We start from the raw sequence: 13,397 nt of genomic DNA on the forward strand, positions 1-13,397 counted from the left end.
CATGCACAGATACACCAGTCTCTGCTGTGGAACTCTGCAGCTCCTTCAGGGTTACCTTTGGTCTCTGTGCTGCCTCTCTGATTAATGCCCTCCTTGCCCAGTCTGTGAGTTTTGGTGGGTGGCCGTCTCTTGTTAGGTTTGTTGTGGTACCATGTTCTTTCCATTTGAAGATGATGGATTTGATGGTACTCCAGGGGATCATCAAACATTTGGATATTTTTTTATAACCCAGCTGTGACTTGTACTTCTCAACAACTTTGTCCCTGACTTGTTTGGAGAATTCCTTGGTCTTCATGGTGTGATGCCTCTTGCTTAGTGGCGTTGCAGCCTCTGGGGCCTTTCAGAAAAGGTGTGTTTATACTGACAGATCATATGACACTTAGACTGCACACAGGTGGACTTCATTTCACTAAATATGTGACTTCTGAAGGTAATTGGTTGCACTAGAACTTTTGAGGGGCTTCTAGAAAAGGGGGTGAATACATATGCACATGCCAATTGTCAGATTTTTAATTTTTAAAAATTCTTTTTTATATATATTTCTCACTTCATTTCACCAACTTTGACTTTTTTGTGCAGATCCATCACATAAAATTCAGATAAAAAAAACATTTAAATTACAGGTTATAATATAACAAAACATGAAAAATGCCAAGGGGGGTGAATATTTTTGCAAGGCACTGTACATTTTTATGAATACGTTTGGCAATGTCATGCCACCATAATAGCAGAACTTTTACTGTGACCCTAAACTGTCGGGCTGTGATAACTACACTATGGCCAAAGGTTTGTCGACACCTGACAATTATACCCATATGCATTTTGAACATTCTTTCCAAGATTTACTCTGCCCTTTGCTGTTATAATAACCACCATTCTGGAAAGGCTTTGGAGTGTGGCTGTAGGAATTTGCCCACATTAGTGAGGTCAGACACTGATGTGAAGCAAGAAGGCCTGCGTATATCTGCCTTCCTTCCTGCCTTGGATATGTAAGCTTTGTGCTTAGGGCATTGTAATACTAGGAGAGGTTTGGTCACTGTAAGGTTAAAGCATACAAAGACATTCTATGTAAATGTGTGCCCCCAGGTTTGTCATTAAGTTGAACAGTCAATCCAAAATTTGTCAAAATATAACCTTATATCAGCAAGTGTCTCAGCAACAACAGATGTTGTGTCTGCTTGACAATACAGTTGTACGGTGACCGAGAAGTACAAAACAAAATAACAAATCCAAGAACAAAATAAATCCGAAAAAAAAAAAAAAAAATCCAAAAACAACATCCAAAAATGACAATTTAGACAAACTGGAAAAGGCAGGTATAGCTTGCAAATGGAATTCTTACTGTTGTTTTATATATTTATATCTGTTTACCATGTTATTTTATAATTTCTTTGTCCATTTGTTATTGTTTTTGCATGTTATTTTGTTTTGCACTTCTCGGCCACAATATAATTGGCAAAAGGAGTCTATGTTCAATTTATAACCATAAGGTAACAGTGCTGCATTTCAGAGTTTTTGTTTTCTGAATTTTTTTATATATTAATTGTCAGATGTGTGTTTATTAATTGTATGTGTTTATTTAGAGGAAATTGTGTGAGTAGCCAAAAACTACATTACAAATGGAAGTGTATGTGCAAAATTTAGAGAACCCCCTGCAGCAATGGTATAGTCAAGTGGGTAACTTAATTAAATTAGTTAAGCAGACCAATCAAATTAGACATGGTTAGAACAGGGGTTGGGCAACACTGATTAAAGAGAGAGGAAACCAACAAAACCACTGTAGTGCCAAGGTGTACCCACAAAGATCAACAACGCTAAGAAGAAAGGAGATATCCTAGGGCATCAGGAAGAAGGTGGTGGCGGCCAATCAGTCTGGGGAAGGCTATAAGACTATCTCCAAAGATTCCAGCTCCATCCATCCACTGTAAGACCAATCATCTACAAATGGAGGGCATTCAACATGACCACAACTCTGCCTAGAAGTATATGCCTATTAAAACTATCATCAAGTAGCACCAGAAAAATAATACATGAGGTAAACACCAACCCACACATCACCTCTATAAAGTTGCAGGCCGCTCTGGCTGCAACTGGGGTAAATGTACGTGTCTACAATCAGACAAATTTTGAACAGACATGACATTTATGGGAGGATTGCTTGAAGGAAGCCTTTGCTCTCAAAAAAGAACAAAGCTGCCATTTCAACTTTGCCAGAGAGCATTTGGACAAAATAGATTTATTTGGTCATAATCAAAACCTCAGAAAACCCAACAGTGAATTCTAAAAAAAGAGCCTCCACCCAACAGTGAAGCATGGTGGTGAAAATGTGAAAGCCTGGCGCTGCTTTTCTGCCTTCGGGCCCAGAGGACTCCATATTATCCAGGGAAACTTGCATTCTCAGGCATACTTGCATTCAAAATTAGGATACTGTCAGATTTGAGAGCTATATAGCTCTGTGCTAACTTGTTGTTCAGTGTAACGGAAAATACCTGATCTAGATTAAAATCTATTTTTGCTACGAGTGTTTTATTTTCCTTTAACTAATTCAGTATTTTGTAAATATTGAATATCTTTGCTAAATAGTGAGCACTTCAGTATCAAAACCTGAGCAAATCTAATAAAGTAATATGCAATGATATTTTTGCCATATTGCCCATACATTCACAATATTGGGAACATCTGTACACCTGGAAAGAGTGGGATCTGATAAGGTCATCTGTTGTGGTAGCTCACTATGGTTGTAGAGACTGGATTTTTGTGTGGGTATACAGAATATCAAAGCTAGCAACTGTACTGTGTGAAAATCCCAGATCATCTGTTTCTGAAATACACAAACCATTCAGTTTGGCAAAAAATACAATGCCATGGTTAAAGTCACAAAGATCATTTCCTTTCTCATGCTGATGTTTGATGTGAGTATTAACTAAAGCTCTTGACCTGTATTTGCAAGATTTTTATTCTTACTGATGTGTGATAATTTCATTAATGAATAAGGTACATGTGTTCCTATTAAATTAGCTGTTGATTGTATACAACCATTTTAGTAGTACCTCTGATGGATGGAATATCAGGTTGTCAATCCGAAAATCACCATGTACTAGGGTCACTTTCTCATCAATTGGTGGCACATTGTTGCTCAGCCAAACAGCAAGATCATCTACAGCTGGAATGATTTTGTGTGCTGAGGCTCTGTACTGCTTTATCCATGTTGACACCTACAAAAGAAATGGATATGAAGGCTCTCCCCAGTGATCTTCAATTACCCTTACTTCATCAAAATTCTGTTTTCAGAATGCAGGTCTTTTGGTTTTAGTGTAAGTTTAAGCTCCACTTTATAAAAGATGTGCCATTAGACTCTTACCTGCCTCTTGGCATAACCTGCCCCTTTCCCATATCCTACTAGGCCAAGTTTGGTAAGGTTAACAGAGTGAAGTCTGGCTAACACCTCAACTGCAGCTACATACAGAGCACTGCGTTCTGCTGCACTGACGTCTGGTAGCCTTGGGTCCCGGAATATACGGCCCTGTATCATACACACAAACACACACACACTAAAATATGCATCAATGGGGCCTTAACTATAGAATCACAGAGTCACAAAACTATAGATTCACAATAAACAATCATACTGGAGATTCTCAAACCCAGTCATATGGCTCATAGTTGCGTTTTCTCAGTTCTAACATACCAAACATATGTAATCAGAAATTCTCAAAAGTATCAACAGTGTGTATTGGATAAGCACACACACACACAAAAAAAAACACAAACCATTTGCCCATAATTGTGTCTCCAGACTGGAAAACGTATTTATACAGGCCAAATTTAACATGAGTCAACCAAATATAGACATTCTTTGAGATGTTCCCTGACCTGTATCTTCTTTTGGCTTTTCCCTTCAGGGGTCACCACAGCCAATCATCTCTCTCCACCCATCCCTATCTTCTGAATCCTCAACACTTGCACCCACTACCTTCATATCCTCATTTATTACATCCATATAACCTCCTCTTTGGCCTTCCTCTTTGCCTCCTGCCTGGCAGCTCCATGTCCAACATTCTCCTACCAATATACTCACTCTCACTCCTCTGAACATGTCAAAACCATCTTAATCTGTCCTCCCTAACTTTGTCCCCCAAACATCCAACATGAGCTGTTCCTCTTATGTACTCGTTCCTAATCCTGTCCAACCTTGTCACTCCCAAAAAGAACCTAAACATCTTCAGCTCTGCTACCTCCAGCCTGATTCCTGTCTCTTCCTCAGTGACACTGCATCTAAACCATACTGCATGGTCTCACCACTGACTTGTACACCTTCCCCTTGATTCTCGCCGATATTTTTCTATTACACAGAAATCCTGACACATTTACATTTCTGGCATTTGGCAGACACTCTTATCCAGAGCAACATACAAAAGTGCTTTAAGTCTCTATCATTGAAAACATTAACACTGGTTCAATAGGATACCATTAGCCTAAAATTTTGTTTTTTTGTTTTTTTTAATTAAACATATAACAATACATAAACAGGGAAAGATAAGAGCTAGTTTAAGTGCTTCAGGAAAAGGTAGGTCTTAAGACGTCGTTTGATAGTTTGATGTGTGGATAGGAATGGTCAAATCCTTCTCATGTTGTACAGAAGAAACCGACATGAGCGTGTCACATTGGCAACATGGGAGGAGAATGACAGTTGATTGTCCATGGTTACCCCAAGGTTGCGAGCAGTGGCTGAAGGGGAGATCGAGTTGTTCAGAGATAATGCAAGCACCTGCTCCCTGCTCTCACTACAGATCACAATGTCATCTGCAAACATCATTGTCCAAGGAGACTCCTGTCTAACCTCCTCTGACAAGTGGTCCATCACCATAGCAAACAGGAAGGGGCTCAAAGCCGATCCCTGATGCAGTCCCACCTCCACTTTGAACTCCTCTGTCTGACCTACAGCACACCTCACCACTGTCCTGCTCCTCTCATACATGTCCTGCACCACTCTGACATACTTCTCTGCTACTCCTGACTTCCTCATACAGTACCACAGCTCTTCTCTTGGCACCCTGTCATACGCTTTCTCCAAGTCTACAAACACACAGTGCAACTCTCTCTGACCATCCCTATACTTCTCCATCAAAATTCTCAGAGCAAAAAATGCATCTGTTGTGTTCTTTCTGGGCATAAAGCAATACTGCTGCTCACAAATTTCTACTAGCTTCCACTACTCTTTCCCATAGCTTCATTGTATGGCTCATCAACTTTATCCCCCTATAGTTGCTGCAACTCTGTAAGTCACCCTTATTCTTAAAGATCGGCATACTACTTCTCCATTCCTCAGGCATCTTCTCACTCTCTAAAACCCTGTTAAACAAACTAGTTAAAAATTCCACTGCTGCCTCTCCTAGACACTTCCAAACCTCCACCGGGATGTCGTCAGGACCAACTGCCTTTCCACTCTTCATCCTCTTCAAAGCCTTCCTGACTTCATCCTTTCTAATCTCACCTACTTTCTGTTCCATAGTTCACCCCTTCTACTCTTTTTTCCCTCTCATTTTCCTCATTCATCAGCTTTTCAAAATACTCCTTCCATCTCCTCTGTACACTCTCCTCACTTGTGAGAACTTTCCATCTCTATCCTTAATAACTCTAACTTGCTGCACATCCTTCCCATTTCGATCCCTCTGCCCAGCTAACCTGTACCTGTAAGTTCTTCTCTCCTTCTCTAGTGTCAAACCTAGTGTCATCCTACACACTACCATCCTATGCTGTTTGGCTACACTTTCTCCCACTACCATTTTACCATCACTAATCTCTTTCAGATTGCCTCTTCTACATAGGATGTAGTGCTCCTACCTCCACTCTTGTAAGTCACTCTATGCTCCTCCCTCTTCTGAAAATAAGTATTAACCACAGACATGTCCATCCTCTTAGCAAAGACCACTGCCATCTGTCCTTCAAGGTTCCTTTCCTTAACTTCAAACTTGCCCATCACCTCCTCATCGCCTGTGTTCCCCTCACCAACCATTAAAATCTGCTCCTATCACCACTCTCTCACCCATGGGAATACTCTCTATCACCTCATCTAATTCACTCCAGAATCTCTCTTTCTCCTCTAACTCACAACCTACCTGTGGGGCATAACCACTAACAACATTCAACAAGAGAGTGTCCTGTCTGACACTCTCTTCACCTCCAGAATATTCCTCACAAATTCCTCCTTCAGGACCACACCTACCCCATTTCTCTTACTATCCACACCATAATAAAACAGCTTGAATCCTGCACCTATACTACGAGCCTTGCTACCCTTCCACCTGGTTTCCTGTACACACAGTATATCCACCTTCCTTCTCTCTATCATATCAGCCAGCTCTCTACCTTTCCCTGTCACAGTAACAACATTCAGAGTTCCTATTCTCAGTCCTACACTCTTACTCTCTCTCTGTCTACGCACTCTCCTCCCTCCTCTACTTCTTCGACCAACAGTAGCCCAATTTCCACCGGCATCAGCGGTCATTGTTAACCCGGGCCTCGACCTGATCTGGTATGAAATTCAGAGTACTGACGATTCACATGATTAAATTTGGCAATGTTTTACGCCGGATGCCCTTCTTGACACAACTCTCTCTATTTAACCGGGCTTGGGACCGGCATAGAAGTCCCTGGACTGTGACCCCATGGCTAGATTGTTACCTGACCTGTATTAAGCTACCTATTTTACCCCTTTATTATTTCTTGTTAATAAGTTATATTTATAGTCTGAGAGAGGACTGAGGCCTGACCTGAACATGCTCCATGATGTAAAACTCTGTGCCGATAACATTTGTGTCCGAGCAGTAAAGCAAAGGCTGAGGAACAGGAAAGTCAATGGAGTGCAGTGCTTTCTGGACAAGATACTCCCTATCCACCTGTTCAAACACATGCACACACACACAAAACACAAAAACAGAATTACACAAATATTGTTGCAGGGCATTAGACTGTATCCAAAACCAAATTAATACCTATTTTCTTATAATTACATTTCCATGAAAAGAAACACATTAATTCTTTACAATCTCACACCTAGACCTTTTAAGTACAAATATCCCAAAAAGATCAAATACAAAAAGATTCAAATACAGTACTTGCTTTTGACTGGCTATCAATTAATTACATTGCAGTTCATTTTTCCCTCATTTGAAATAACTGATCACTGATAACTGAAAGAAAATAAGACAGAAAGCAAGAAAGACAGACAGACATTTTTAGGACATTCAGATGATGTGAAAGTCCTGTATCCCAATTCATCTAAAAGCTGGTCATCGGGGTTGAGATGGATGAGAACCAACCGTGGCTAATCACATCTTATTTGGATCTCACTTTTTGCACAGGGGCATTCTCATGCTGGAACATATTTGGGCCCTTCAGTTCCAGTGAAGGGACCACATAATATTAAAGCATACCGAGAAATTCTATATAATTGCATATAAATGTTACAGGTTAGTGTGCAAAGCATCGGAAATGCAAATGCAAAGGGAATTGTACTTGGGCAAGCTACATATATGATGCCGAGTTAGTTAAATACCTAGTGGGATTATTGCTATTTTGACATGACAGGGTCATAACTCGTAAGACATGGAAAATGCAATTGCAAATTAACTTTGCTTTTGCTGCTATTATGTGTTAAGAAATGGTAATACACAATTTGTATTTTCATTTAAATTAAAATATGTTAAATGTCACAGTTCAAGCATCTATAAATACAAAACGTAATTGCTGATACAATGGCAAGTACCATTTTGAGTTCTTTTTTGACAACTGCTCCCCCTCACAGCCAGTTAGCTTTTGGAATTATTCATGGTCAACCAATCAAACCTATTAAATAATGCAAATTGCGCATACACTGTGTTCTTGAGAAGCATGTACACGGATTTGTACCAGAGTTTGTGAAACGAGAGGAACAGAAAAGTAACCCAGACACATGTATATGTATATGCAGGGGCATCTTAAGTGGTGGGAAAGGGGTGGCTGAGTAGGGCCCTGGCATCTGAGGTTATGGGCATCTGAAATTATTATTTCACACTTATGCAATCTTCAGATTTGAACCCTATTGAAAACCTCTGGAATGTCATCAAGAGGAAGATGGATGGTCACAAAGCAAAGCTGAGCTGTTTGCTTTTTTGCAAAAAGAGTGGTATAAAGTTACCCAACAGCAATGTGAAAGACTGGTGGAGAGAATGCCAAAACACATGCAAATCGGGGTTATTCCACCAAATACTGATTTCTTAATCTTATTTAGCCAAAGCATTAACACAGTTTGTTTACAAATTATTTGCATTTTGTTTTATTTGAGTTATTAAAGCTCTGCAAATACTGGATGATCTTGGGTTATTTTGATGTGTTGTCATTTCCTTTAAATATAAAAGGAGAATAACAATAGTTATATTTTGAATTTAGGAGAAATATTGTCAGCAGTTCACAACAAATCAAACAAAACTGTTCATCTCACCAATACATGCATGTGTAAGAAAAAAACATAAAAAACATAAGAAACTGATTATTTTGCAGTGGTCTCTTATTTTTTTCCAGAGCTGTATTTATTCACTCATTCATCTTAAGTGAATGCTTTCTCATGATCAGGGTCGCAGTGGATCTGGAGTAACAAACTGGAGTAAAAAAGTGGATCTCAAACAAAATGAGGGAGAATTTTCGGGGCACCAATCCATTGCATACACACATTCACATCTAAATAGAATTTAGCATAGCCAATACACCTACCTGAATGTTTTGGTAAAGAAAAGAGAACATGGATAGAGCCCATTTCAAAACGGAGAAAACGAATCTCCAACAAAACTCCACTCAGTAATCGGAGCATAAATATCGCTCCCCAATCCTTGAATCACGTGCTCGGAGATGTTGTCCAGGCTGAAGTCCAAATGGAATTGTCACCATCTAGCGCTTCCTGACTGCACTTCTGTTTGACTGTTGTGCAACTTATGAGTCAAAGTCCACAAGTTCAAACGCTTTTTGAAACTATATAAACAGTTACTGTTAATTACTAAATACAACAAAACATACACACTAACCTTATGAGCACCAGGAAGCAAAGATCCAGGAGGTTTCTTTCTGAGTACAAAGCTCTTATTTGGTGTTTGAATTAGAAATGTCGGATTGGACTGACCATACCTGTAACAAGCAAGATAAAGTGCAAACAGATTTAAAACGCAGCTCATAATTCAGGGACATAAACTCTGTACATACATGAAAGTTCATACCTGTATTGCCGCAAGGAAAACTGACTGTTTTCCGAAACGCTCTGAAGTCTCCCTGTCAAATACCTATGCAGTTTCTTTACGTGAAAAACATGCTGCTGGCGAACAGGGGTCGTCTGTTCATCCATAGTTGCTGTGATTCGAAGCTACAGACGAATCAGTATTGATGTTTTGATTGAGAACTAATCTTTTAAATCAACGAATCATTCTCATCCTCAATCTCCTACATGTACCGTCTCATATTTCTCGTTCACTTAAGTCCCGCCTGTATAAAACACGTGACTACCTTTGGCCATTTTCCTCATCTAGGGTGCGTTCCAAATCAATCTTACGTACCAAACTTGTTAAACCATAGCAAACAGTAGTACAGGACTAGGAGCCTTTGATAGCGGGCATTTTGGGAGGGTCGAGATTTGGTTGTGAGTCCATCCTGGTAAGATCGTATGTAACTGGTTTTATGTTCAGTCAGTAAGGCTTCTGGTAAGGATCAAACCAAGACTGACTATGAAATACTGTAGTAAAAATCAAATAAATAAATATGTCAATAATTCAAATAATAAAATGAGTAAATACAATATATACATGTGTCATGTATTGTGAAATATAATACTAAATTATAAAAGATTTAGTCTTAATCATTTTCATAATAACACACTATCGTGATAAATGATTTCAACAATAACCTTGAGTGTTTTTTCCGAAAGCTTTCCAATATATTTTAGAATGTAGCTGTAGGGATTTGTGCTCATTCAGAGTATTAGGGAGGCCTGACATTCCAGTTTATCCCAAAAGACCTGCCTGATCCAACCTGATGCCTTACCTCTGGTGACTTGCTGCTTGGTGGTGCTCAGTGCTGCTGGGGATAGATCTGCATGGACAGCTTGTGACCCAGGGGACTGCTGTGGATAGAACCACTTGGAAACTATGGCCCCACATTGATCTGGTGTTGCAGCAGTCGGTTTTGCTCCAGGGTCTCCTTAATTAAAAATTTGAAGACTTCAGCGGGAAGGAATTAGTGTTATATCGATAATGAACTCAGATCTTTATGTTGGCTATAAGTTGCTTAAAAGTTCCTGGTTGCACAACTCCACTTGACTATACAGTAGCTGCAGAAAAGACATTATTTATAATCACACTCTCCTTTGTTACCCAAATGAACTGAATTGATTCATCTCAAACGTTTGTTGTGGAAGTTTGGAGAAAATGGCACACTGGTAGCCATGGGCAAGAGTAAAAAGATTCACAATTTATTTGCACTGCTGTGCAGCTAGACCCAAAGCTTTTTGTGAAACATGAAAGAGGAAGGGCATTCATTACAGTGAATATTTATAATCATGATTAAAACAGGAAAGCAAAGGAAGAAACATTGTGTCATTGACTACATTATAAACGGCTGATCATAATAACCTTAGCAAGGTCTGCCTAAACTGATTCTTATCTTTGAGTCTCACCATCTTGTCTCCAGTACATTCTGACCCTCTAATTTTTTAACATTTTTTGTCCCTCTAATAAATTCCCTCTGTAGAACATGGTTAGGATGGGGGGAGGGAGATGGCTTTCCTCAGCCTCAAAAGGAAGTAGAGACGCTGCTGGGCTTTCTTGCTGATGGAGCTGGTGTTGAGTGACCAGGTCAACATTTCTGCCAGAAAAATACCAAGAAATTTGGTGCTTTTGACAATCTCCACAGATGATCTGTTGATGTACAGTGAAGAATGGCCACTATGTGCTCTCCTAAAGTCAAATCTCTTCAGAAAAAAACGTTCAGAAACAGGCTGTTGGCTTTACACCAGGCTGTTAGCTGTTGCACCTCCTCTCTGTATGCTGACTTGTTCTTCCTGATAAATCATGTTATGTGTGTATGATAGTTCCCATAGCTGTGACCAAACAGGCCATCGCCCAGTATTGTAAAAATTTCTACTGTATAGGGAAGCAGAGCTGGTCTAATAGAAAGAAGCACTCTGCTTCCCTATACAATAGGATTTTTTGGGTTACAGCCTGCAGCTCTCTACCATTGCCCTTCATGGGGCTCATTGTGTGTTTGGTCACAGCCATGGAAACTATCCTACACACATAGTATGATTCATTTGTAACCATTCTGGCAGTATAGTTAGCAAATTGCTAGTATGTGTTTTAATACACATCTCTGCAAGGTTTGTTATCTGGGGCACTCATCATCTTCGGAGGTTGCATTCTTTTCTGTTAATAGACAAATTAACACTATCAAAACAGTGCCCCTAAAAAGTGCCCCTAGAACCATCCAGACGATTTTGGGGGGTGATGTTCCTCATTCTAAAAGCAGGCCAAACTTGTTCTTAACTTGTCTATGATCATGTGTCTAAAAAAGTGTGGATCTGTTGCTCTCTCTGCCACCTTCACCGCAGTCTGATTGTTCTGAAGTACCAGAAACAGTTCCAGCCACACCCTGGCTTTCCAGATTTTCCTCCTAAAATGCTTCACCACCACCCAATCTCCTGGCTTCTGATCATGCAGATCTGTTTGCATCCCAATACAATAATGGCTTTTCCCAATACAGGCCTGTCATGGATAAAATATAGAACTGAACGGCGCTTAAGCGGGGACAGACAGAACTGACGGGGGTTCATCTGGGGTTCATCCATAGAACAATAATAGACAGAACTGTGCTTAAACAGGGATCACTCATAGACATGTGTGGTAATTGTCACATCACTTTCAACACATCTGTGTCTGCCTGTGGCATTATCTCAACTGATCTGTCAGCTAAGGCTATTCAGTTCAAGGGAATAAAATAGGGTTTTATTGTAGATAACACAGTGGGTTCTGAACTGGGTTTCCAACCAAAGGTTTTCACACATTTCAGTGTCCACTCTCCTAAGTCTTCCCATTACTCTTTTTGATGTTTTGATAATGACACATAATGACACATGTGGGTGTGAATTCTCCATAGTGGATGGGTGTGTCTTTCCTGGGCTTCTAAAGAGATTTACTTCTACAGTGCACCTGTGATTAATACAAATACACTAATACAAATTCTTCAACAATAACCTATCTGCTTGTTTCCATTTTTCAAACCATTCTTGTTCATAATGTGCATCTGGTTTCATATGTATGTGAGCTGTGCAGTGCAGATCATGTGTGCCCATGTGCATGTAGGGTCAGTAAGCACCTTATCTATGAGAGCTTGGTTTTCTGAATTCACTGAAAAGGTGCTGAGCTTTCACTCATGCACATTCAGAAGAGGTCTTGGGTCACAATTAATGCAGTCGAATTCAATTTGTTGATTTATCCATTTAGAGTACTAATAAGGCTCATTCCTAATTTGACAATTAAATCCCTGCCCATCAGATTAATAGGACAACATTCAGACAGCAAAAAAGAACATTGGAATGATCTTTGATCATCTCCAACATGCCTTAAGGGAGCTGTGACTTTTTCTCTCATATTAACCCCAGATGCTTCTAGTGAATTCAAAAACCTACCACTCATTTTTGGTATCTGTTTAAATTAATCAATTTTTAGCACAGCATTTCCTGCACCTGGATGTTCTAAAAACATGTTTTTTTCCTTCTACATTCAATGTGTGCTTTGGCATGTGCTTAAAGGCATCTAAAGTGCTTATGTGCCTTGTGGGCAATGTTTCTTCTCTAAGAAGTCAATAGCATTCAGTTAGCTGAAGCGCTGAATCACCCATCCCTTCAGGACTGCCCTCCTCGACCTGAGGTGCTGAGGATCAAGGATCCTCCTCATCATTCCTCTTAGGACAGTCTTTTGCTAAGTGATCTTCTGCTCCACAAATAAAGCATCCACTCTCTCTCTTTGTTTCTTCCCCCTCTGCCTTTACCTCTGCCTCTTCCTCATTGTCCTCTTCCTCAATGTTGTCAAGTTTTTCCTCCTAGGGGCATCACTTGCACCATTTTGACTTGATTTTTGTGAGCTTGTGCTTCATGAATAGCATGCTGTTCAATGAGGCTCAGTTTCCCTGTTTCTCAAATGCACCTCATATGCTGTCACTTGCCCCTCACTAATGTCATCTGAGGGAGAAAGTCTGTAAGGCGGTGAAGGTAGGACTGTTAAATATAAGATCTCTTGTATCTAAAGCACTTATTGTCAATTAAAATGATTACTGATCAGAAGTTTAGTGTTCTATTCTCAACAGAAACATGGATTAAACCA

General features: G+C 39.8%; 1 protein-coding gene across 5 annotated transcripts in view; it reads right to left on the bottom strand.

Moving 5' to 3' along the window:
* acad11 (acyl-CoA dehydrogenase family, member 11) overlaps positions 1 to 9,515 on the bottom strand; it is a 58,541-nt gene extending 49,026 nt beyond the window's left edge. The window contains exons 1-5 of one of the 5 annotated variants that reach the window (XM_058375971.1): positions 9,249 to 9,514; positions 9,060 to 9,159; positions 6,774 to 6,899; positions 3,362 to 3,523; positions 3,051 to 3,215 (exon numbers count right to left, since the gene is read on the bottom strand). In XM_058375971.1, coding sequence (XP_058231954.1) covers positions 3,051 to 3,215; positions 3,362 to 3,523; positions 6,774 to 6,899; positions 9,060 to 9,159; positions 9,249 to 9,373 — 678 coding nt within the window. In that variant the 5' untranslated portion in view covers positions 9,374 to 9,514. Of the gene's footprint in view, positions 1 to 3,050; positions 3,216 to 3,361; positions 3,524 to 6,773; positions 6,900 to 8,751; positions 8,938 to 9,059; positions 9,160 to 9,248 lie in introns of those variants that run through there. The other 4 variants (XM_058375973.1, XM_058375974.1, XM_058375975.1 and 1 more) reach the window with 4 other exon arrangements.
* Positions 9,516 to 13,397: the final 3,882 nt, after the last annotated feature.

Source organism: Hemibagrus wyckioides, linkage group LG23 (genome assembly GCF_019097595.1).
Source record: "Hemibagrus wyckioides isolate EC202008001 linkage group LG23, SWU_Hwy_1.0, whole genome shotgun sequence".
NCBI lineage: Eukaryota > Metazoa > Chordata > Actinopteri > Siluriformes > Bagridae > Hemibagrus > Hemibagrus wyckioides.